We start from the raw sequence: 26,490 nt of genomic DNA, 5'->3' as shown, positions 1-26,490 counted from the left end.
ATGGATGGAAATACACATAATGCCCACCTTTAAGCCAGAGTGAGCAGATGGAGCAACCCGTGACCCTAAGTTAGGTAACCTCTTAAGAAAATGGATGGATAGAATGTAGTATCAGTACAAAGCAGTGATGTCTTATATTTAATGCGATGCACAGTATCCCACAGATATTGAAAGCGTCACCTAATCATCTAACATTATCTCCAAGTTGCATAATGCTTGAACATGTCAGAATCTTTAAGTCTCTATGAGTTCCAACAAAATATTTACATGCCCAGATACATTGCGGTTAGAGGGCTTGAACCACCTCTGCAGTCTCGAGCTCGCAGCAGAGACTGAATGGCTCAGTGATAAAGAGCCCCATTACTGGGCTGGGATTGACCAGTACACAGGCAGGCCTGCTCACTCTAAAGATAGCAGAAGCTATTTTATTGCCCAGCTAATCTCTCCCAACTCCCTGTATTTTATTTCCTCGTCTGCTTTCTCTGCCTTTGCGCTCCCACTGTTTTTTCTTTTTGTGCAGCTCTCAAGGTCAACAGGTTTTTGCCTCCAGTGACAATTGTAGACAATTTCCAGTAAAAATGGTTTAGTTTGCTCTTTAAAAACTCTCTTTCACACGTACTCTGACAGGTATATCTCCTCAAGACATTCAAAGAGAGATTTGTCTCACCTCTGTGTGGCAACTAAAAATCAAGCTGTACCAAGCGAACCGATTCCCTTCCCTTACTTATGTTTTAATCATTTTTTGTGAAAAGTGGCAGCTTTTGGTTTTAAAGGTACCATTTGCTTTCTTCTTGCTTCACTTTGTTCTGGGTGTTGCCTCTGAGTAAATCACAGGTCTAGCTGAAAATGTCCTTTCCACCACTGCATCCCTTTATTTCTTCCCCTTCTTTGTGAACTATAATTCTTTTCTGCTTAAACAAAATAAAGTCTTAAACAAAATGGCAACCGCTCATCTCATCTTCTGTCACTGCCCTCTTTTCCTCTCTGTCTCAACCTGTTTCAGAAACATTTATTAGAGAGTTGCGTTTTTTTTACTCGCCGCTCTGATCACCTTAAGCCAAACATTTCAAGATATGTAGGTAGTTGGAGGAACATCATTAGCATAATTTCCCAGAGGCTCACTGAGCTTAATTATCAACGTGGCTGTGTGCAGACTAGAGCACAGCTCATCACATTAGGATGGAGTCCCTGCTGTTTATGCCCACGCTTCGCCAGGTCCCAGCTGACTACCTGGAGATTCATTGCTGGCACAGTTCGACTTCCAACAACTCCCAAACTTTCATCTTCCTCGCTACAATTCGTCACCTTGAGCTCACCGAGGGGGCAAAATAATGGAGAAGACTTCATGCACGTTTAGATAGTGTACGTAACGCTGTGGTGGAGCATCTGTGTTAGTCTGTATATGCTTCCATATATCAACTCAAAGTGCAATGAGACAAAAGAAGTGGACCCAAGTGCAGATAAAATGGAAATTGATTGGCAGAGAGGTTAAGTGGGGAAAAGGGTACTTTATTTACTCACAGAAAGAAAATAAAGACAATTTCTCAAAGAGTATTTGTACATTCCCCCACTATTATTGTACAATACTAAATTATTCATATAGTTTAGGCAATCATCTTCCAGGAATGAGTCCATTTAGAAGTCCCCATATTGATACTATGGTTATTATTCTGAATATTGAGGTAATAAAGTGTATAATTCTCTCACGGATAAATGAATAAACTGTGGAAATGCACAGGAAGAATCTGCATTACTGCAAACAGACCAATCAGTTGCAGCCTGCGTCAACAACACATGTAGTTACAGTTCTAGGAAGGCGCACATGTTATGTCGTAGGCCTTCAGAGGGTTTGTGGCTATGTTGTAGATTTCCCAGCTGAGAAAAAGAATCTTGTGCTGATTGGTAGCAGATTATGTTGCGAGTTTTGGTTTAAAATTGTTTGGAAGAGCCACATTTTCACAGATTCTTTTATTAACAGCAGAGTTTAAGTGTGATAAAGATCCTGTGCTAGGGGAATATGTTTTATATGTGCAGGCTGTTATGCTGTACCTTACTAGAACTGCATTGTCAGGGGAATGCGTGTGTATTAATCTAGTGATTTAGGAAATGTATCAAATGTTGTTATACTTGATTCTAATCTGCTGCTAAATATCTTTTACACTGCTGGAATTGCAGTTACTAGAAAACAGAGCACATGTAAAGAATACCCATTTAATAAATCTAATTAATTTCACTTTGAGCTGCTGACAAATTAAACCGTTTTCCACGTCTCCTTTATTGATGAAATAGGAGATGCGGGCTATGGCTGTGGGACAGTTACATTTTACAATGTATCCAGTGTAAAGTTTCAGATCTGTAACGTGCACGCCACCTTAGAAAGAAGCAGCAGCACTGAGAGCACACTCAGCGATAAAACAGTTTACTTGAAATCTTAATTTTACCGCTCTGTGCCATTTTCTGCAGCATTGATCTCTCATCGTTTTTGCTACAGTGTTGCATTTCAAATTTGTTTTTGATGTTCTTTATACCTTTTTATCATCATCATCATCATCATCAGCCAATAACATCTCTGATTGGAGCCAGCGTCACTTATGGGGATCAATGCATGCAAAAGAGGAGCAAAGCACCCATTTTTATGTCAGCGCGCACACGACCTGAAGCAGAAATCGCAGCTTAACAGAGAAAGTTGTTAACTGTCGCTGTAAGACCAGCTAATGCCAGCTAATGCAATGAAAGCCTCACTGTGGTGAACTTGTTTGGTAGTACAGCTCTAAGAAGTAAGGATTACAATAAACACAGATCAACAGGAAGGCCATGACACACCACACACTCGACTCTCTGTGGTTTCTCTTTAATGCACAGTCACATCCATGTGTTCGACAGCCTTCTACTTCCTTTTGGGAGAGGAAAAGTGTGTCCTCTGTGTGTGAGAGAGAATAGAAATTATCTATCTCCATCTCTATTCTCTGTAAATAGGAGGGGAAATGGAAATACTCCTTGTGTGCAGCTAGTGAAAAGGCAATTTCCTAGAGATGCGCAACACTTCTGCACTGCCCTTTGTTAAGCTTTTATTGTGGGCCACACATTTCCAGCCAATACAAACTGTGCCTACATTATCCCGCTTAAACTAATATTTTCGTACATGCTAACATCTATACATAATAGTATATACTCTGCGTAAGGGTGTGTATGTGGGTCACAGTGTTTACTGGTCTGGGCTGTTGCTTGTATATCAGTACGGTATTTCATTTACATCGGTATGCCTGATCACATCTGGGCTGCTGTTTCTACATGGGACCAGACAGAGATCAGCTCATTCTTTCTAATGATGGAAAACTGTGTAAGAAGAAAAGAGGGAGAAATACGATGACCACCACAGCAGGGGAAGTTACTACAGCAACAGTTCTAATCTTTTTCTGCCACTAGGCAAACAAATGAGCCGTGTGTCAGCAAATCAAGATTCTTTTTCCCGCAACTTTACTTGGAAAAAAAATTCAGAACATGACAAAAATGAAAAATGTCTCCTTTTCACCCTCTTTTCTCCTCTTTTCTTGCAAGTTAATGTGACATCAAACAGGCCTGTGGGCATGCGAGGCCACACTCTTAATGTGTGACTTCTTTCATGTGTCTTTTGAAGTGAACGGTAGCGCCAGATAACGTCCCGGTTTGGACAGCAGCTAGATAAGAAGTTTCTTTAGGGAAGCGGGAGAGGAAGAGGAAGCAGCGGGTGCTGGTGACACCCAAAGGTGCCTGCGTGACTCTGTGCTGCCTCTGTTAATGCTTTTGTATTTACACGTCTGACTGCCCTCGTCCCGCTGGAGCGGGTGGTCTCCACCTGACTGCCTGTCCCGCTTGTAGGTCAGAGAAGATAAGGAGGACATTAGTCTATTCTAATGTATTCCATTTCCTCTTTACTGGCTGAGAGGCTTGAATCCACATTGCATAGCCTGGCCTAGCCTTCTTTTTTAACTGTGTCTTGTTCTTCCTCATTTCTTTTTAGAAAACAATTTAAAGCGCCTGACTTCTGGAGAAGTGCACGCTAAGACAGCATGTTAATGAACTAAGCTGATGACTGCACATATCCCCTTTGATCTTAAGGTAATTGCAACAATTCCATGTATATAGACAGTGAATCACAGCTTCAGTACAATGCTACTGCTGACCAGGTTTTACTGGACTCCTACTGTAGACAGACGTCTCTCCGCCTGGGCCCGGGTGAAAACAATCACTGCACTTAATATATTCTATTTTATGTCGTTTTTTGCCAGAGGGAACACGCACGTGACACCACAGCAAAGCTTGAGCGCTCCATCCACAGTAGAGCCACCCATTTCCTGTTGTGTTTAATTCAGCCCTTCCCATTGCTAATAAAGTTATGAAAGTAAGCAAACAGTGGCAATGCAGTTTGATCCAAAGCACAGACCTTTTGTATTGTAATGAAAAGGAGTTTGAAGTCACAGAGCTGGATTTTTATTAGCTGTATCTTGGGAAGAATAAAATTGAATAATGCTACATTAGATGCAGTGTGTATGAATGTCTGGGACTACGGCATATTGGATTTTTCTGACATTTTCTGACAATAATAGATTTCGTATTTCATCTGCTGAACTCAGGCATCCACGCGTAAATATGGCATATGAACTAAGCCAGTGATTTCTGTGTTAGGGGTCTGTGATGAAACTGATTCAGTGTCACGCTTGGGTGCCAGGTTATCACACACCTTCCTGCCCCACAATCCCATTCAATCTCTTTCTCTCATTCGCACCGCTGTGAACCTGTTTCACCGTCCCTGGGAGCAGCTTTCCATTTCTCGCTACACCACTGAGAAAGAGATTCAAGGTTAATTTAGTTCATTTAGTTGGTAGAAGCTATACCGAATCTTTGTATGGCAGTACAATACGTTCTGATCTGTTTTATTTAATTTTGTTTCCCTCATCTACAGCTACCTTTGCTGTAGACACACACACACAAACCTTCATAGGGAAAAAAAGAAGAATGCACATAAAGGTATTTGCTGTTTATTAGTCTACACAAAGGCCTCCGCAGCCTTGTAGCTACCTGTGAAACCAGGCCAGATTTCAGGAACAATGAAGTGTAGTGCTCTGCGATGCTTCTGGCTGCTTTGGCTTCTCCTAATCGTTATTTTACTCCCTCTGTCTGAATTCTGCACCCACTTCAAAGCTAATGAAGTGAAGAGTCAGGCAAGTTGGCAGTCATGAGAAACAGAACGCACGGAGTTTTCCAAGGACACTTTTTCCTTTCGTTCTTCTTCTTCTTCTTTTTTTTTTTTTAAAGAAAAGACAAATATGAGTGCAAGTATTCTGAAGGGCAGCATTATGAATGGGACAATAATAAGCACTGGTTTGTTGCGAAGTACCTGCTTCTAACCAAATATCAGATTTGAGTGTTTGGGTTTTTTTTTCGTTACTTTGAAATAAGACAAAGGTCTAATTGGTTAAAGTGAATGCAGCGAGTGGGAGTTTTGCCATCTTACCCTTTAAAGTTTGTCGTGGTCTTCTTTTGAGTCTCTCTGGAACGTTTGCAATGAAACTGGGACACATTAGTGACTTGAAGCCCTTCCACGATTCACTGTCTCATCATCTCTGAGTTATTATGATAGCCTCGCATACTCAGCAGCACTCATCTGATTGGGACTGACACACTCTCTCTACGCCTCTTCACTCTTATTCCTCTCCCTGGGAAAGAAGGCCTGGCTAAGCCGGTCTTTCCATGCCATCTTCTGCTCCGACAAATGCTGACTATGGGTTGATTGTAAACAGTCTGCTACTTGGGGGTACAAGGAGGTGAATGAAGTTGGCCTTTTACAGCTCAAGGGCAACATTGCACAGCTCATTAAAATCCCTGTATCTGAGCTAAATAACAAGAGAGTTTTCAGTTTTCTGCTTTTATGCGATTGCTTTTTGTTACTTCATTATACCAGCAGCTCAGATGTGTTCAGTTTGCCACGTTAAGGAGGCTTCCTAGTTGTGCATGCAATGAAAATGTTCGGCCTCTTTGCAAGCCATCATGGTGTCATGTCAGGTTCTTATATCACACTGTCCATTCCTCATAGGATTAGACCACTGAGGCGTGTAAGACCCCTTTGAAATTAAGCTCTTCCACGCTGCAGTGCAATCTAAAAGATTGTGTAATTTTTCTTACACAGACATGATTAGTCCACATTATTCACCCTGCATAGAGTTCAGTCTGTGCAGTTGGGTTAGAAATGAATTAAAACAAAGAATTAAACAGTGACGCTGCTTTCAATGCATCCCATTCTTCTTCACTGACAAAAACCTGCTGCCTTTAATACCCACAATGCAACTGGTGGGGTGAGAGATTTTGGTGTGTGTTGGCAGCAAATTTGGCTCTAAGCCTCTAAGCTCTAAGAAGCTCACTTATGTCCAAGGTACGAGTTGAGGAGGCTTTGTATCCTCTCAGTTTCCAGCTTTTCCCAGCTCTTGTTTTTACATATGGAGTCGTAAAGTTGTACACAGACTTTGATGTGTAAAATTGCTGGAAGCCCTTCTTAAGATGTTCTCTTTGCTTTAGATTTAAAAGACAAATTGATTCATTTTTAGTTATTCTCTGAATTAAGTTGCTTTTTTCTTTTGGCAGATTTTTTCCTCATCCCTCATTAAAAACTCGCAGAGATGGAGTCAGCCCAGGCTGCAGCTTATCTGATCCAGACACTTAGCCGCATTCTGTCCTGGTCTTATTGATAAAATCCAGCCCTCATTCTGCTCACCTGATACTTACTCGACGCTGCTTCCTGGATTTCATTCCTTTGAAATGCAGGCAGTGCTGTTGTTCGCGTACCCACCCTGGCTTTGTGTCCAGGTTTGCTCTGAATGCCATCATTTTCAGCGCTGTAGAGAAGCAGCCTTGGGTTGCAAACACACACGTGTGTGTCTTTGTGTTTCTTCCACAAAAGCTGAGAATACTTTGATAAAGAAGGTCATTAAAGTGTCATTAGCTTTGAGGTGTCGAGCCCCCACAGATAACACATGGGGAGCTGGGACGGCTGAGCTCCGAGAGAGAGGGACAACGGGATGCTTGACAAACCACACTCAGGAGATAGCTCGCCTTGACCTGTTCATGCTCCCTTCTTTGTGATTCCTTCTCATCGTTCTGATGTTTTTTTCCCCCTCCACAACAGTCATTCCCAGAGTCCCCAGTGTGCAACTAAAGCATCACTGCAAGCTTCCTCCCTCCTCATCCTTGTTGATGGCAACTGTTTGCTGCCCACACAAAGCATCGATTTGATACTCATACAGCTCCTGCATTGTAGCTCTCGTATGAGCATTGTTTCCCGCTGACCATGAAACTGCTGCCCTTGAAAGCAGAAAAACTGACATCTCCTAAAATCAATTTGGCGTAATAAAAGAAATGTTTGCTGTAGCTTTCTAGAAAGCTACCCACTTTGAGAAATCCAAGCTTTTCCTGTAACCCAGTGCTCCAAACCTGAAACAACTATGACACCTGGAATTGTAATGGAAATGCAGTGGGCACTCAGAATGACTAAGAGCAGCAGTGATAGCCCATAGCACAGTCGATAACTGCTTGGCAGCACGAGCTAGGAGACTTGACTCAATTTGTAAAAGTGAGCCACTCTCTGGCTGCATTGCTGCCGAGGATAGTGTCGCCGGAAAGCTGACCATCACAAAAGTGCAGAAGGGGACAGTTTTGTTTATTAAGGAGCGCCACAGCTTTACAGCGAGGAGTGCAAACTGATCTAAGGACACATGAATCATTTCTCACTGGAAGGTTTGGTCAATTACAGGTCATCTGTGCTTTTGTTGTTCAATACATTAAAAGCTCTGTTCTGCCACTGTTGGACTTTTAAAGCTGTCCAAGCTCATGATTCAGTTTTATATATGCAGCATATGGCAACAAATCAAAAATCTTACTGCAAATGGAGGCACTTCAGCACTGATGAAGTAGCTAAATTGCACACTTGAATCACAGAGAGACTGTTTCTGTAAAATCTCTACTGCCACCAAGTGGTTCCCATTTGGCATACAAGTGCACAAACAATACAATGCCATGTGCAGCCATCGGGATGTCAGAAACAAACAGCTATTCTCTCCATCCATTTTAACCAGTTTAGGGTTGAACAGAGCCATAGAGTGAAAGGTGTTGTACACCCTGGACAGGTTGCCAGTCTGTTGCAGGTCTACATCTTTTTCTTAGTGAGATTTTATATATAAAATATTTCCTACATTTTTATACTTTTGAGTCTGTAGTTTTGCATGACTAACAGTTCAAAATCATCCTCAATGTTAAAATAATCAAAATAATCTGACTAAGAGGGACTGTAGTTAGTCTGAGTCGGACCGCAGTTGAAGACCGGTTGCCTCCTAACAGGTGAAATATACAGTCGCTTGCAATCAAAAGTGATCATCACCCAGAGGTTGAGGGTGTTGTGGCATCTGGACACTTAATAAACTCCAATTTTACATAGTTGCAAGGACGATTCTGGTGTGTCTGAGCCAAAAGTGGGCCATGCAGTAAAACGTTTGCAAATCGCTGCTCTGAACTGAAGGTTTGAACAGCAGGTGGGTGGGGCTTCTGCGTGCACCTGAACCGACCATGTTGGCGACATGCATACTTGCCGACTCCACACAAAGCCAAGAGTGGGAAAACCATCTGAAACAAAGAGTTTAGAGCAGTCTGAAGCCTGAGCTTTCAGCTAACAGAGATTAAATGTACATATGCTGACCTCATTATTTGAATCTGCATTTACCAACAGTGTGTGCATGACAGAAAATAAGGAAAAGCACAGCAGGTCCCCTTTAAAATTGAAAACATTCATAAATCGGCATGCTTTTCATATGCATTTGTGTTAAATCTTTGCTCCACAAGTCTTCATAAGGCAGTGTACACCGTCTCACGCGTTTTGTCCTGTATCTTCTTTGCAGTGTTCATCATGGCGACCGGACTGCTGGTGTACCCTTTCGGCCTGAACTCCACACTGGTCCGGTCCTTCTGCGGAGACTCTGACATCTACTACGCTGGCGAGTGCCAGATCGGCTGGGGCTACATGCTGGCTATAGTGGGAGTCATGCTCACCGTCTTCTTGCCCTTTTTTGCTAAATATGCACCGAAGGAGCAGCTGTCCCCTACCCCGCTGCCCACGCTCTTATAGTTATGTCTTGTTTTTCTTCTCCTCTTCCTGACGATCCTCTCTAATCTGGGCTTAATGTCACACGAAGACACCTGCATCGTGTTTTTTTGTTGTTGTTTTTTTTGTTTTAAAGACGATGCTGCTTGGGAAGCCCCCTCTGAGCAAGAACTAAAGCTGACGGCAGAAACAAGAAAACAAACCGTCTTCCTGCATCTCTTCGTTATTAATCCAGTCAATTTAAACGGGAAGTTTTCTGCTGTAACAATACTCTGCGGTTACGATTAGTGTTTTCCACTTCGACACATCTGTTTTCTTCCCGGCAGGTTTGGAGATGAAGCAGTCAGAAGATGCAAAGACTGATGAAACTGAGAAAATGACTGCAAACATAACAAATATGAAAAATATTAGGATTTCCTTTCCTTTCTTTTTTTTATGGTAAGAAACAAGTCAGCGTACAGTATGTAACATTCCAATGCAGACTGGAAGCATGAAAATAAGGGGCGGTATAACTCAAGCAATCGAATAATATTTCACTAAGAGGTTTTCAGAAACATTACATTTTGAAAACAGAGCCAACATGATCAATCAAGTGAAAAAAATCCACACGTCAGGACCTGCGTGTCTGGGTGTTTAGACTGTAAATACGTTGTGGATTTAACCGAGCTGATGTTTGAGCTTTCAGAACAACACTTTAATGAGAGAACGCTGAGGCTTTGAAGGATTTTTTTTTCTCCTCAGACTTTTTCTGCCTCCCGGTTTTTATGACCAGGCTAGCGAACCAGTGGGTGACGAGGAGACGTCACAGCTTTCGAAGACATCGCTTTTTAGTAGCTGCTGCAAAGAACAGGACAAAACACACAGCACCAGACCTGCTGTGAGGACGAATGGAAAACTGTCTCTTCAAAGAGGCGACTCGTGATGACTAACGAGTAGCTGTTTCAGAATGGTGTTGTGATAAAAAAAAAAAAGATAAGATACTGCATCCCTTTTTGTTAATGTTTTTCCCCTCAGATCTATTTCGTGTAATGTAACTCGCTCGTTTTGTTCCGTCTTACAACACACAAAAACGAAAACATTTTAATTCAGGAACAAAATGATTGCAAAAGGCAAGGCCGTGCAGGAATTGTCTCTAAAGATGCATGATAAGATGGGCTTCGTCAACGGTGGGACTGATCTAGATTTTAAACATGATCTGACCAACTTGTGCCTTTTAACATAACCAAGACAAGTGTTTAATACGATTATCAGGTAATCATCTTTTTTCTGCTGAAAAATGTTGGATCCTGTTGTCTGATGTTATTTCTTATTCTAATTTTTTCCCCCCTCACAGCGTTACTCCTGTACTTGATGCAGTATGATCTCATTAACTTGAGAAAATGTTCTGGTGGAAAAAAAAGATGTCACTGAATCCTTGGAGATAATAAGAGAGAGAAGAGGGAGGGGAGGAAAAAAAAGGAAAAGCAGTGTACTTATGCCCTGAGACGTTTTTGCCAATTATCTGGAAGCGATAAATCACTTGAATTGCTGTATTAAGAGGTTGTGACATGCAGCTAACAGATTAATTCCTGGCATCCTTGTATTATGTGATTTAAAATAAATTTTGAGTGGTGGAGGAGGGAGCTGTACAAACTGAACTTTGGTTATCTCTGCAGAGCTCATGTGAAAACGTGGCTTAAAATAATTCCCTCCCTTAAATAAGCTAATGTGTTGGTGTGTTTTTATCAATCCATTCCTCCTTTTAAGCGTTGGCACCATTTCTGTCATGTTGCAAGGACAACATTTCTCCGCATCCTGTCCCCGTACACTGCCAGCTTCATCAAGCTAGACTCCCTTTTCTAGTGGGTGTTTGTGCGTATTCGTGTTTAATATTGGGTTGGAGTTTGATAATGGATTCAACTTTTGAAATAATTCCCAAATTTGGGTTCCCGTAAAGACATGAAGAAAATTACTGTGATTTTGTTGCCATATTCAAAAGATCAGGAGCCATCTGTTGGTATTGTATTGGACCTTATACTGTGCTCGACTGTGTGGGAATGACTGGCGTGACTGCACTGGACTTATTCCCCTCTTTGTTGAACCGTTGTGTGTAAAGTCTCGGCACTGGTGAAACTGTTTTTGCTAGAGTAGAATTTCTTGTTTTTTTCCATTGTGATGTTTGACTGTAAATAAACTAACTGTACTTGATATCACATGTTATTCCTAACTGCCCCGTTTTTCAAAGATATATTTTGAGATATTACCTCATCATGTCTGCTTTTACCTGAATTAACCTCTAAACAATGTTCTGCTGTTTTGTGAATTTTCTTTGTAATAAAAATATTTCGTAAGTTATAAAAAAAAAAATAAGAGAGGTTTTACTTTCCGGTTAGGTTTTGGTTAAATTATTATTTTTTTATTTAGGGATAAACGCAAAACAACATGAACACAAGCATGAGCTCAGCTGTTATAAAATACAAGTGAATGGAAACAGCACCCTCTACAGGTCAAAAACTTCAACAGTTTAAGTGTTAAAACTACTTGGGCTTGCAGCTAAAACCAATTAGAGAACACAGCACTGAGCTTGGCTCCTGCGTACACCCGAACACTGGTATGCTCTGCAGCTGCTGCTTTTCTGCTCAGACTTCACTGAGTGATTTGACCAGCGCCCGCATTTCTGCATCACAGGTTTTGACAGCTTCCTGAGCATTTCTCAGCTCTGAAGGCAGAGCCGGCCTCACAGACACACACATCAGGACATCTTTACTGCGGTCATAGTTACCCACACACCGATGGACCTGACCTCGGATCAGGCGGGGCAGTACCTGCTCCTGTTGGACCAGAGTCAAAAATGAGTCAGTGCTGTTTCATTTTTGGCAACAGTTTAAACATTTCAAACTGGTTTCAGCACATGTAAAAGCCTTTGTAAAGATTATGTACTTGTATGCACTTTTTTGAAAAAGAAAGTACAACCTCTTTCATTTCTAAGATTTTTATATATCTGATCTCTATTAGATCCTAAAATCAGATAAATCCAACCCCAGATAAAAAGTAACACTTGACATATTACACTTTTTGATGAAGACTAAGATAAAATGCAGGAGTAGTTTGTGGAAAGTGCACCAATACTGTTTCAAAGGAATTAAGAGTGCAAGTAGCAGCCAGTGCTGATAATCAAATGGATTTGATCAATGGATCATCAGTATGTGAGAGCAGACGTTTTGGCAGTTTGCAGGTTTGTCCATTCAGATGTGTGTTGCCACACAGCAGTGATTTTAGAGAAACAATTGTTGCTGCCCATCAATCTGTGGAGGGTCATAAGGTCATTTCCAGACAGTCCACCATCACATAGTGAGAAAGACTCAGTTAGTATGTTAAATTTTAAAGTTGCAGTAAGTTGCAACTGACCATGAAAGAGGCTTTACTTTCCTTTTCTGTATTGTGAACCATACTGTCCCTGTAAAACTCATTTTACATTCAAGCCACATTTGTTTGAATTTTTTTCCCCGACTCACATTTTCATAAAAGACACACTGCACAACCTCCTTCCCATCTCTCAGGAGGAAGTTCTTTGCTCCGTAGCGACCAACTGTGACCGCAGAGTCTAGAGTAGCTGAGGGGGAAGTGAAGCCTGTCAGATTAATGGTGTTTTTCTTCAAAAAAATAAAAATAAAACCAGTGAGAGCACAGCTGGGATAACAAATCAGCTCACCGAATATCTCAAATAAATAAGGCACTTTGTCTTTAAACTGACTCCAGTGCCTCATGCCATCAATAACTGCAGTCAGGATCCTCAGTGAGTGCTCGGTGGCTGGTTTCACTGGAAATGCTGCCTGCTCAACACACACAAATGTTGCATGGTTCAGCAAAAGTGCATTAAACATTAATTGAAACTTGTGGCTACCTGTCATAAACATATCATTTTTTTTGTATAAATTTCTACCTGAGTTGGAGTTGGTCGCAGAGTGTTTTGTGGATTTGAGCTCATTTTAACCTCAAAAGGGGATCTCAGTGGCTCAAAGCTGTTTGTAAATTTCCAGGCGTTCTTCTGTGGCTCCGGAGCATTAGCAGACTGCCTCCTGGGTGGTGGAACTGGAGGAGGAAGAGCTCTAGACTGCTGGGAATACTGATGCGTGAAACTGGGTGTTCCATAAGATGACTTCCGGCCCATCTGAGATAACCCTGTATGGGGCACTGGCTGGCTTTGTCCACTCTCGCTACTGCGAGGGCCCTGATATGTGCTCTGTCTGAAATTGATGACAGAGCTGGAATCCTGCTGTCCCAGTGCGTTGCTGGATTGTCCCATCACTGAGCTGAAATGAAAGCCCAGCATTCAACAAACAGTAGTCCCGTGACATGCTTTAAACTTTTAAAAAGATAACATTTGAATTTCTTTGGTCTCTGTCATCTAGGCACTAATTTAAGTGCCTATAAAATCACAGCTTAAACAAGAACCTTGAAGTGCAATGATAATATCCATGGTTCTGAAAACTTTTCCACATGTCATTATCACAGACCAATTCATCCAGTTAAATACCATGTGGGTATATTTTAGCAGTCTACATACATGAGCTATAAGAAAAGAGAGACGCTACATGATCAGTTAACGACACCTTTTCTCTTTAGCTTTGTATGGATGAGGTATGGGTCCATAGGCTCTAGTTGAAGGGGCAGGTCCAGGGGCAGGTCTGTTGCTGCCATACTGCTGGGCTGGAGCAGACTGTGAGTTGCTTTGTCTGTTCCACTGTTGGCTTTGAGAGACACCAGAAGGGGAACCTGAGACCTGGTAACACCCAAAGGCACCTAAACAAAAGGTCAATTCTCATAGGTAAACTATCACAACAAACAACAGCTTCTGTCTGTAGATGTGAAGGGTTATATAAATGACTTTACAATGCTAACCAATGTTCTAAAAACATGTAAACTCAAGCATACCTAAAAGCATGTTTAATTTTTCTGTGGATACACTGACATCTAGTGTCAGAAATAAAGCAGAAGCTTAGAGAATGAACAGTTCACCTGCTGGATTGTGAGATATGGCTGAGCTGGTGTTTGGTGTGTACTCGCTGTGGGAAAAGAATTCATTCTCAGAGGGAAGAGCTGTCAAAGGAACCCTGTTTCGTTTCTTCTGGTTAAAGAGCGGCACAGAGAGGCAGCCTGGAGAAAACGGCAGAGGAAAGACAAGTGAACGAACCACAGCGAATCATGATGCTTAATGACACCACATACTCACTGACTGTTCATTATTTAACCTATTTAACTGTGTACAGATAAACTCCACAGCTTGCTACACTTATCCATACACAAACGCTCTATCACACAACCTGGCTGGAGTCAAAGAAATCAATGACTATGAGGTGGAGGTGAATACACTGGTGTGCAGACTGTGAAGTTATTATTTATTTATTTTTTACCAACCTGATGTAGGCCTGGCCGCCTGGTTTTCCTGTCTCTTCATTGTACTTGCTTAGATTGAAGTTTATTTAACTGGCAGGACTTTTTAAGCAGGGAAAACAAAGGTAAAAGAAAAAGACCTTAAGCTTGGTTTTCTGTGTAGCGCTGGAGGTTAACTAACTTGGAAAGTAGTAAGCTAAGCTAATTTATCTTGCTCTGGCTCACTAGCTAATAAGCTAAGCTAGTCATACAGTTACTGCCTGAAAGTTCAAAGTGTCGTGCTTTTACAGAACCAAACCGTTTTCTGTGAAGATTCTACATAAATGACCAGGTCTTTGTTGGCGAAAACTTGACAAAGTATTACAAAAAAAAGGAAGACAACAGAAGTGAAAATTCAGCACCTCTGAAAGCGCCAAAACTCTACGGTGACAGGTGATGCCTTCACGGTCTATACGCAAGCTTGGACTTTGTAAACAGCCTGAAATAACGGAAAACACAGCTGGTCAAAAATAATTACCGTGACATCTATATTATTTGTGAGCTATTACCTTTTGTTTGTGATGTTTTTTGATCATCTGCTTTTGGCTGTTCTCTTATACACAAGAGGTCGCCACAGTGGATGGATCCACATATTTCATATCAGATATTTTTATTTTACACCGAATGTCATTTCCGATGCAACCCTCCCAGGGGGTTTGTATTCCTCCTTAAACCGGGAATCTTTCTTGTGTTAAGCACTGTAGCCCTTTTTTGGTAATATTGTATTCAAAATGATTATACATGTATTAGCTGTGGTCAGAATTTTAGATGCAATCAGGAAAGGTCATGAATGTCATGGTAATTTGTGGTTTTTAATCCTTTCTTTGAACTGTTCTTTTTCCAGCATCCCTTTTTTAATGACTTTAAAAAGTTTTAAGTTCTAATTTTTTGGGGGATTTTTTTCTAATACACACTGGTTCAAATGTGTACATACAGGCTCAAATACAAGAATAAACCCACCCTGATATGGGTGAAAGGTTTGATAGCTGTCATCAACCATCTGTCATAATTCTGACTGAATTTTTAACCATAATTCTTGGCAAAATTGGTAGAATTTGTTAAATTAATTAAATTTAAAGTCATTAAAGATGTATGTAGTGGAATAATTCCACTCTGAAAAAACAGTTCTAAGAAATCCTTAAACGTGCAAAGCTATTATCACATTCATGAGTGTATCTTCCGACCACAACTGCACGTGACATAATTTTTAAATTCCAGGTTAAAAATAATTCTAATAAAAACAGGTGATATTTTAATAGTTATTTGGCCGTCACCTGGTGCACATGTTATGTGTTATTATACCCATAATGATAAATAATAATATAATGATAAATTAGAATATTTGCAGCAATGATTAAAAAGCAAAGTTTTTCTGTTATGTTTTGCTTCAGAAGCTTCAAAAGTTCACATTTATGCACTATAATTGTTGTCAATCATTAACAATAAATAGGAATCAAAGTTTAATTTGACCTAGATAAAAACTGACCTTTAGGCTGTCAGGCTGGCCTTTATTTAACCAACTTGTATTACCTCTACAGACATAAATTACATTACTGCACATTCATTAGGAAACTATAACAGCAATATGATGACTGCAGGTGTTTTGTCCTTTAAGCAAAGTGAAATTTTACATTCATGTTGTTAAGATCACAATAGTTGCAACATTATTATCCTCACAACAAAAGATGAATATGACTGAATTCTGGATGTGCAGAACATGACTGCAGTGGAATATAAAGCAAGTCACGACTCAGTGAAGGGAAATAAACATGCAGATTATAACATGATTAGCATTTCACACAAGCGGAGACAGAAACAGTAGGATGTGTGTGTATTTGTGTGATAACAGCAATCTGTTTACCCCTGTCTTCCAGTAGATGGGGGAGTGAGACAAAGAGCAAACTAACAGCCAGCGGGCTTCCTGTGTTACTTTTTAAACCTACTTCCACACACAGCTGTCATTCATTTCTCTTAGTGTGCTGTTTACCACAGGAAAACATGGATTTCTCATCCTTACCCAAATCCAAAGAACTAGAATGTAAAATTTGCGTTATAAGCTTCGCCTCATTTGCTAAAGTCTTTGTCATGGTGAAATGTGGATGCAATCAGTCCTGGTGGTGTTTCAGGAGATGAAAATCAAATGAAAATGAGGCCATCTTGGGGTGAGTGCAGAAGAAAAGACGCGGGCAAAGGTTTAAAGCAGTGCCATCTCTGCTCTTGGTTTTGTGTAGTGCCTGAGGCTCAATGTGCTGTGAGTTCGAAGACCACCTTTTGATCTTGGCTTCTATGTTTTGACTTTTCTGGCTTTGTGAATCCATAGCAACAGCAGCACCGATGGTCTATTCAGAATGTCTTCCACGTCCTCTTGATCCATTGAGAAACTCTTTGATCAACAGATAATTTGTGAAGTTGAGACTTTATTCCAGGTGAGAAAAAAAATCCTAATCATTTCAGCAGAGCTGAAATGATTTTTTCTGGGATTCCATAGAGACAGTGACAGTGCAAATGTTTAAAAGCAATTGGAAATGAAATATTTACTGGGATTTGTTCATACATGTTTACTAGGATAATATAATACTGTTGCTGATGAATTCAGAATCCCACAGTTTATAATGAATAAGGGCAAAAAACCTCTATCTAGTTCCCTATTGTAAAATCCTGTTTCTAAAAGGTTATGGATTAAAAAAAAACACAGAGCAACAAATTAAACAAGAAAGAAAGAAATAGGTTTTGGCCTCTTTATGGAAGAGCTTACAACTAGTCTTTCTGAATAAAAATGGGGATGGTTTATTACCCTGCAAAAGTCCACTGGTCCAAATAGTTAAACGATTTAAGAGTAAAATGGCAAAAGAGATTTCATCAGTAGCAGGAATGTCAAACATAAAGCCAAGGTGACCAGTTTTGGCCCAGCAATGGGTGTGCCATAAATTTTGAGCTTTTAAAACTGTGTGTTTCAAAAATGTTACACCTTGTCCAGCTGATAAAGAGCTCCCCCACACAGACCTGTCAGGCACTGAAAACATAGGGCGGAGGGGAGCAGGCCCCAAAGTGTAAAGATAAAGATCCCAAATAGAATGTTAAAAGAAGAGGCAATTACAACATAACAAATCCCAGCTTCACTGTAGTCATGTTGATTGCATGCACATTTTTTCTTGACCTTTTCCATAGCACCCCAGCTTTTTTTTCTTTCTTGGAAACAGGGATCTCACACAGTCCAACCTAATCACTAAACAGCAGACTCATTAACTCGTAGCCTAGTGCAACTGTGGGTCAGTAACCCTGAGGTTTTGTCTTGGACATTGTCTGCATGTGGTGTTTATCTGTTTTAGTGTGCCAAAGATAAATAGATACAAACATCACAGGCTTTAAATAAGTTGCTGGTCTAAATAATATTTTTGAATGAATGTTAATTCATGTTAATATGTTTATGCCCTCACTTCCAACCACTTCCTCATCTCTGTGCTGCACAGAGAGCCAGTAACACATCTTGTGTAACGTAGCACCGGGTTTTCGCTCATCTTCTGGAAGTTTCAGCTACGGTGCTATATATGTTCCTCAGATTCCCCTCACGGGTACACTCATCTGGAAGCTGATTACGGATTTTCTACCTCCCAAACTGGCAACCTGCATGTTGTTGAGGGGGAGGCGCTAGTTCACAGTAGTTTCTGGAAAGGAACCTCATGCTTACACCATGGAGAAAGTGAGTGTCCTGCTACTTATTTAATAACTATGACTTTCTAATTGGCATATGTAAGACATATTTGTGTATTCATTTGAGTTGCTTTAGGCTAACATTTCTTTACAATAATTTGGAGGTCGGAGAGGTTAGTCAGCTCTTTACACTGACCGTTCACTGTTTGCTAGTTAGCTTGTTAGCTTAGCGTAATCTCTTTAGTAAGGTGTTGTAGTCATTTGGGCTTGCCGTTTTCACCCGTCACGGAACATTTTGACGGTACTAAACTGTAGTGTTGCTTAACTTAACTTGAATTTATTGAGAAATTAACTTGAATGTTTATTTGCGCAAGGTTGTGTCTCACTTGTGATAGCACACGACAAGGTTAGCTAACTGTTAAGCTAACGTGCGGCAACTTAATTTGTCACACTTGCTTTTTACGTAAAATTATCCCTGTAAGGTTTGCCTGCCGCTGTTGCCAATGGATAGTGTAGGCTCGGTCTTGTAAACCAGCCTTCTAGCCTTCTGCAAACATGGGCAAAATACAACTTACCAAATCTCAGTCAAACGGCTATCTTTGGCTCACAACGTGAACATTATCAGTATGTCAGGATAAGAAAAAACAGAGAGCCTTTATTTTATTAAGAAACAAACAAACCAATCCTCTGTAACCCATTTATAAAACGAAAGCAGACGACTGTTAGCTTAAATTGCAGCATTCGGTCTGTAAGCACATGCTGCAGGAGTATTTTTGGATTAGCTTCAGTGGTGCCATCGGCAGTCTGCACTCACACCGGAGGATCATTCTAGATGCACACACAGACGAAGCTGTCATGGCTACAGCCGCATGTTGTCGTCAGCTGCCGCGTCCTCTCGAACGTTCTGCATAACAGCTCAGATATGAAATCCATTCATATCTGAGCTGTTTTATTACTTAAAAACTACTGTTGCGCTCAGACTCGGTAACCTATTTGTCCAGCATAAAATCAATAAGTGTGGTGCACGTTAGAAGTCAAAAGAGGGCACTGCCTAGTTAGAAATGTGCTGATGTTGCGAGGAATTCGTCCATGAGTTTAATTATTTTATTATTATTATTTTTTAATTTAACCTTTTTGTATTTTCTGGATAACGCTAAAATAAGAATTATTACATTAAGGATTTGACACATTGTGAAAGTAAGACTTGATGCATGCCTCAAGTTTCTTGATCAGCATTCACCATGGTGCAACACATCTACAGGTTTCATTTTCATTTTGGACCGACTTAGTAAAGATTATATGTGGATTCTTACAACTATATGCACATTGTTTACACCCTAACTAAAATGACTAGACTGTGATTACTTGATGCTTCACACGATGTATCCAAGTGAAGTGTTTGGTCAACAACTGGACCTTGGTGATATAATCAGCTGTCCCTTGCTTAAAGCTCCATAATATTTACTGATTATTCACCTTTTTTTTTTTTTTTTTTTTTTTTTTTTTTTTAATTAATTTTTTGACAAAACCAAACCCTACAGCACTGCAGGGGATTGTGGTGTAGCTATGTTATTTCAGACTGGATTAGGTCTAATGACTGCTAGGGAGAAAGTTGTGCCACATAACACTTGAAAGTTGTTTTTTTTTCATTTTTTTTTTTTTACCGTGGCTAGTTGTTAGTGGACTTGAGTTTTATCAGACAGTTTTCAAGAGGAGCCAGCAGGGAGTGAGAAAACCTTTTTGGAGTAGCGTGGTGCTCCTTTCTTCTTGGCATGTCATTGATTCTGTTAGATTCAGAGGAGGTGCAGCGGGGTTACTTCTCAAACTGTAACAAGCAGCTTTAATTGACAAAGGGTGTACAGTATATTGACAACCTTTTTTTTCTTTAGCATTGTCAGTAGGGCTGTGCAATATGACCAAAATCTCATATCCCGATATAAGAATTCTATCGTCCTGATAACGATATAAATCACACAAATGTAACATATTCTGTGAATCTCGGGCAGCTCGACTTGCGGGAAGTGTTTCCAGCTGCGCCTCATGTAGCTGGAGTCGAGTGTTTTAACAGATGCATGAAACTATACATTTTTAGACATAAGTTGTAACTGCCGCCGTTTTCTTTGTATTTATTACACGGCGTGCTGCGGGGAAAAGCCTGTTCTAATGTTTGAGTCTAAGGTTTATTTTTTAGCACCTGGCGGCTCTTTTTACTTCTCATCCGTAAATACTCTGCTTTTTCACGTGATTCAGTTTATTTTGAAAAGTCTCAACAGGATCTAGAGCTTTATTGTGAAAGGTTTATGTGGAACATAAACAAGCGAACACGCGATGGTGTTACCGTCATTGTTGCTAACCACAACGCATAATAACAGCCGCTTGTCCATCTGTAGTGTGGTTATATTAAATATAAGAGAAAGAGAGAACTTTAAGAAATTAATATAGCCACTACAGTGACCATCAAAACGATGAAAAAATATTGCCATAAACAGTTTATTTTGTGACACCACGAAACAAACGATAGCATAAAATGAAACGATCGTCATCTGATATATCGTTATATGAACAGCCCTAATTGTCAGTATGCTTTGCTTTTGTATTCACTCTGGCTTCCTGCAGAGAAAACTTTTAGAATAATATACTTCTAGCTATCTAACCTCTGTTTTAGTTTTAAAAGAAAAAAAAATCATTATTTGTAACTGAAACAAAAGTGGGTTTACACCTGCTTGCTGTGAGGCAGGCCTCATTTTCAGGTTAATGTGGTAACAAAATAAAAACACATTTTCTCTCTGCAAGACTTCTGCACCTGTTTGACCCGAACAGCTGAATGATTGTCAATTCCTTTTTCACTTCTGCCAGTAGCAGCTGTGAAGGATTTATTCTTGGAGCAGCAGAGCTGCAAAACAGAGGTTTTGTAAACATGTCTGTCTGTCTGTGCTTCATAGGCTTCAGCATTGAAAGACCAGGGAAACAAGGCGCTGAGTGCTGGAAATGTCGATGAGGCCATACGTTGCTACACCGAAGCCTTGAGTCTTGACCCATCCAACCATGTCCTGTTCAGTAACCGCTCAGCTGCCTATGCCAAGAAAGGCAACTATGAGAATGCTCTCCAGGATGCCTGTCAGACGATCAAGATCAAGCCTGATTGGGGGAAGGTGAGATGTCCTTTTTTATGCCGTTGATTTGTTGACAGAATATATAGTTATTAAAATTGAGGAGACAGTCTAAAATATTTGAAATGTGATCAACCAGGGCTACTCCCGTAAAGCTGCTGCATTGGAATTTCTTGGCCGATTGGATGATGCTAGAGTAACTTACCAAGAGGGACTCAGACAGGAGCCAAGCAATCAGCAACTAAAGGATGGGCTGCAGAACATTGAGGCCAAGCTTGCAGGTAAAGACTGGATTGTGTTTTTGTTTAGAGCTACACAGAAATGAGGCATGTGAGTCACTTTTTGTTTCTGTGTGGGTAGAGGATTTTGTGATGGCTGCTGACAGCATCACTGAAGTGAAAATGCATTTTTTGAGCTTAGGTTTTCAAAATGAAGGAGACAGTCCACTTGCGTTTGGAGTGTTTTTAATCAGACTGTGGGTAAATACTACAAGTTACAGAAAGATAAAAGCTAGTGAATTTAATCCCATAACAGTTTGAATATTTGTGAAAAAAAAATCTTTGTGACCACCAATCAACACAGACTTTTTCTTCACCAGAGAAAACAATGATGAATCCCTTTGCCATGCCCAACTTGTATCAGAAGCTGGAGAGTGATCCTCGGACTCGTGAGCTGCTGGCAGATCCCAGCTACAGAGCACTGCTAGAGCAGCTCAAGAGCAAACCATCTGAGCTTGGAACGTATGTGCATTTTCAAAAACAATCTGCAGATTTAACTCAAGTTTTAAGTAATCTGGGTTACTTTTATTATATTTAGAATTTGTCAAAAGTTCTGGAATAGTAATGAAAAGTGTATAATGGGAGCACAAAGTTATGAAGGTTATTTAAGATTTATTTCCAAAATGTGAATCGGCTCTTATTCCTCTTGTCATCGTCAGGAAGCTGCAGGATCCCAGAGTGATGACTACTCTCTCTGTGCTTCTTGGACTAAACCTCTCTGAGATGGAGGAGGATGAAGAGCCAACTCCTCCTCCTCCCACAAAACCCAAAGAGACTCAGCCGCCACCTCCCAAAGAGGAAGACCTCCCTGAAAACAAGAGAAAGGTAAATAATCTAATGTTGTTGCATTTTGTTTTTGTTTGTTTTTTAAAACATCCAACCTTCTGATTAGTCCATAGTCTGAGTTTTGTTCATCCTTAATTTCATATTTTTTAAACAGGCCTTAAAGGAAAAGGAGCTTGGGAATGCTGCATATAAGAATAAAGACTTTGAAACGGCACTGAAACATTATGAAGAAGCGATTAAACACGACCCAACAAACATGACTTACATATCTAATCAAGCAGGTATATTTTCTCAGATATTAAACATTTACTAACCTCATACAAACTTTTCATCTATATTTTACAGTCCCTGCATTATCAGGGGCTGTAACATCTAGCCCTTTTAACTGAATCTGGGAATATCCTCCAGAATGTGGCTGTGTGACTGTAACATAAACAGTTATGATATAAACTATAAATGAATACACAGTAATATAAATACAGTTTTTAGTTTATCTAACATGACGTAAAATGGTTAATGTATTCTATTTGTGTTTAACATGTGCTTGTATTTGTTGTCATTTCAGCTGTGTACTTTGAGAAGGGAGATTTTGACAAGTGCAGAGAGCTGTGTGAGAAAGCCATTGATGTTGGCAGAGAGAACAGAGAAGACTACAGACAAATTGCTAAGTGAGTTCTTTTATTTTACTGGTGATACATTTCTGGTGGAACAAAGATAGCCTTTTACTTTTTCACGATTGTTTTGAGATCTTACGGAAATTATGAAACAGGTTTTAGCCTACAGAAAATGTTTAGTCTGATAGGAATGAAAACCACATACATCTGTGTGGGTGTACTTCCCACATCAGAAATCAAAAACAACACTGAATGGGGCCACTTAGTGACCAGTAGAGAAACACTGTGAATTGTAGTGTCAAGGAAGCAGTGTTGTACTGACTAACTTTCCACCTGAGTGGCTTTTATTAAAGTTGCGTAAACAAATGATCTTGACTATCTGTAATAACATGCTTGCTATAATCTGTCTCCTCATAGGGCCCTGGCTCGAATTGGCAACTCGTACTTCAAGCAGGAAAAGTACAAAGAAGCAATTCAGTATTTCAACAAGAGTTTGACAGAGCACCGAACTCCTGACGTGTTGAAGAAGTGTCAACAGGTGCAGTAGTCCAGATAGTTAATAAATGGATTAGCTAATGTTGTCAAGAGTTGGCACAGTAAAAAATAATAATACCACATTAGCAAAATGATTTTTAATGTCTATAATTAACTGAAATTTTGAATGTAAAGAAAAACATAGTGTATACTTGGTATACAGTACCTGAACTGAAGTTCACTTACCATGACTTTGTAATTGGTTTTGCAGGCAGAGAAGATTTTGAAGGAACAGGAGAAACTAGCCTATATCAACCCAGAGTTGGCCCTGGAAGAGAAGAGCAAGGGCAACGATGCCTTCCAGAAAGGTTTGTAATAGTTGCAGTGCTTTCTGCTCGACTGCCATTTCTTCTTTTTTCTTCGAACTTGCACAAAGATGAGCTTGTCTTTTCTTTTTCACAGGAGACTACCCCTTAGCCATGAAACATTACACTGAGGCCATCAAGAGAAACCCTAATGATGCCAAACTCTTCAGTAACAGAGCTGCCTGCTACACAAAGCTGCTGGAGTTTCAGCTTGCCCTGAAGGTATAGCACATCCTTTCCAAGTAGGAGTTCATGTGAATCTAATGTAATTTATGCATACCTCTGCATTTATTGTGCATTTAAGACTAACCATGAGAATCTTTTATCTTGTCAGGATTGTGAAGAGTGCATCAAACTAGAGCCCACCTTCAGTGAGTAATAACTTTTATATTAATTACATTTTTGCCTTTTGCCTGAACTGTATCATCTAGAATTATGTCAGGTTATTGTAATTTTACAAATAGTTTATGACATTTGTTCACAGTAAAGGGCTACACACGTAAAGGAGCTGCTCTGGAGGCCATGAAAGACTATTCCAAAGCTATGGATGCATACCAGAAGGCTCTAGAGCTTGACTCTTCCTCAAAGGTATTTTACAGGATATTATATGCTTCAAAAAATGTGGACTTGAGTAGAAAAGATATCTCAGAAAAGAGAATTTTTTTTCTCTATACTTCTGCTACATGTTTGCTGGTTGACACAGTAGTTAGTTGTCCAATCACTTTTGAATCAAAAAGAATTGATTACATTTTTTTTAACTAAACAGATTTGTGTGTTGGAAATGTGAAGAGAGCAGACTGATGAATGAAATGTGGTAATGTCAGATATAACTGTATTTCTAATGCGTGAACAGTGAGCGACAAAAGACTGAATTGAATTCTTTCCACTTTCAGGAAGCCTCAGAAGGCATTCAGCGCTGCATGGTAAGTCAGGCCATGAGGAATGACAGCCCTGAGGAAGTGAAGAAAAGGGCCATGGCTGATCCAGAGGTGCAGCAAATTATGTCTGACCCAGCCATGCGTATGATCCTTGAGCAGATGCAGAAGGACCCACAGGCCCTTAGCGAGTAAGTTTGACAGCTTTACCTCCAATGCAGTTTGCATTTTAACTGTATAGTACAGATTTGTAGTAATTTTGTTTGTTTGTTTTTCAGCCACTTAAAGAATCCAGTTATTGCTCAGAAGATACAGAAACTCATCGATGTTGGACTGATAGCCATTCGTTAATGGGAGACATGAGCCACAGCTGTTAAACCCTCCAAAATGAAACTTCTTTTACTTATTCTTTCTTTCTTCTTTCTCCTTTTTTTTTTTTTTTTTCTCTTTCTTTTTCTTTGCCTTCAAATCCAACATATTATCTTCCTGTTCTCACTAAGACTGTATGTGTTTGGTTTATTATTATTTTTTTTATATATATTTTTTTTTTATAAAGTTTCACAAGTTTAAAATTGTTTTGATCAAAGCAAGTTTCATCTGGAAAGCTTCAGACTCCAGATAACTTTAAGAAAAGAAATTGGATTCATGTGTACGGGTGTTTTTAATACATCTAAAAATAATAATAAAACGATGCAGTACACCGTCATGTTCGGTGTTTAAAGGGCAAATCCATCCTCAGGCTTTTCTCATTTTCCTAGTGGTTCATGATTTAAAGACAGCAGAAAAGAGAAGAGTAAAAATCACTCCAAATAATGATTATAATGTGCAGCACATCTCAAATTGAAGTTGTCCCTGACCTTTGTATTGTCAACTTTAAGGTTTAATTAAATACGGTGCTTTTATGTTGAAACGCCGAATTCGCATTCCTTGGCGCTTCCTCTTCTGGTCATTTCCTACACCTCAAGTGCAAAGTTTAATCCAATCCCTTTTAACACCTAAATGCACGTGTGAGACTCTTAAAAACATATTAAACGTTATTATGATTTGGACGCGTATCATCTACAGCTGTCTCTAAGCAACAGCACAATTTAGTCATTAGATTGGAACAGATGGTGATTAAGTGTAAATGGATTTTAAAGATGGTCTGAATGTGATAGTTAAAGGGTGGATTTACCTTTCAGTGCTAGCACATGCTGGATGAGTGTGTTGACTTGTGCGTTAACTTAGATTAACCCCATTGCACCCTGTCACAACTTGCTAATGTGCATCACACCCAGCAAAGTCGTTTTGCTTTATCTTTGCACATACTGCTGTTACATGTCCTCTCTGTCCTTTTTTTTTTTTCTTTTTTTTTTTTCTTGTCTTTCCTCTGAAAAGAAAAGTTATACTTCTAACTAACATTCTGCCACAATTTTGCCAATTTGTGGCTTCAGATACCTCAAAGTTACAACATTGTCATAGTATCTTTGTGCTACGGTTTCCAAGAGGGACTCAAATATTCTATTGTAATGCCTTTTGTTTCCACACATACACAGTAGAATAATAAAATGTAGTTATTTGTGCAGCACAGCAACGAAATAGGGCATTTCTATCATTCAAGTCCCCATTGTAATCATAAAGTACGCACATCTCACATGATGTAAACAGAATTGTCCATGGAAGTGTAATGTACTAATGGAAACCAGTTGTACTGTGAAATATACAGTATCTGAATGTATCTTGAAAGGAAGTGGTGGCTTTTTTTCATGACGCTGAGTCGGCAGATGGGTAGACCTACAGTTTCAATACCTTGCACTACTTG

General features: G+C 39.9%; 3 protein-coding genes across 4 annotated transcripts in view; 2 read left to right on the top strand and 1 right to left on the bottom strand.

Annotated features, from left to right (window-relative positions):
• The window catches only part of lhfpl7 (LHFPL tetraspan subfamily member 7), a 125,863-nt gene extending 114,390 nt beyond the window's left edge, over positions 1–11,473 (top strand). Inside the window, exon 3 of the mRNA XM_085288587.1 lies at positions 8,922–11,473. Within this exon, the coding sequence (XP_085144713.1) occupies positions 8,922–9,148 (227 nt within the window). The 3' untranslated portion in view covers positions 9,149–11,473. The remainder of the gene's footprint in view (positions 1–8,921) is intronic.
• Positions 11,474–11,604: 131 nt separating this feature from the next.
• Positions 11,605–15,161, bottom strand: spata22 (spermatogenesis associated 22). 2 transcript variants are annotated; one of them, XM_085288585.1, is made up of 9 exons: positions 15,046–15,161; positions 14,796–14,975; positions 14,522–14,599; positions 14,123–14,260; positions 13,717–13,906; positions 13,047–13,416; positions 12,816–12,936; positions 12,619–12,716; positions 11,605–11,934 (listed from the first exon to the last, which is right to left on the bottom strand). In XM_085288585.1, exons 3-9 carry the CDS (start codon positions 14,559–14,561, stop codon positions 11,743–11,745), a joined length of 1,149 nt encoding a protein of 382 aa, XP_085144711.1. In that variant the 5' UTR covers positions 14,562–14,599; positions 14,796–14,975; positions 15,046–15,161; the 3' UTR covers positions 11,605–11,742. The 2 variants fall into 2 exon arrangements, with proteins under 2 accessions (XP_085144711.1, XP_085144712.1); XM_085288586.1 differs by having other exon boundaries at positions 14,899–14,975.
• Positions 15,162–18,095: 2,934 nt separating this feature from the next.
• On the top strand, positions 18,096–26,406 carry stip1 (stress-induced phosphoprotein 1). The gene is made up of 14 exons (XM_085288584.1): positions 18,096–18,236; positions 21,130–21,339; positions 21,437–21,578; positions 21,896–22,037; positions 22,235–22,400; positions 22,516–22,642; positions 22,927–23,029; positions 23,393–23,513; positions 23,721–23,817; positions 23,912–24,036; positions 24,149–24,185; positions 24,299–24,402; positions 24,708–24,880; positions 24,968–26,406. The coding sequence occupies exons 1-14, from the start codon at positions 18,228–18,230 to the stop codon at positions 25,038–25,040; spliced, it is 1,629 nt and encodes a 542-aa protein (XP_085144710.1). The 5' UTR covers positions 18,096–18,227; the 3' UTR covers positions 25,041–26,406.
• The last annotated feature ends 84 nt before the right edge of the window (positions 26,407–26,490 follow it).

The sequence above is a fragment of the Mchenga conophoros genome, linkage group LG10 (genome assembly GCF_057382185.1).
Source record: "Mchenga conophoros isolate Kocher_MC1m ecotype Shallow Benthic linkage group LG10, M_conophoros_male_GT1.1, whole genome shotgun sequence".
NCBI lineage: Eukaryota > Metazoa > Chordata > Actinopteri > Cichliformes > Cichlidae > Mchenga > Mchenga conophoros.
The sequence above is the reverse complement of the archived record's forward strand: the minus strand, read 5'-3'. Positions and strand labels throughout refer to the sequence as shown.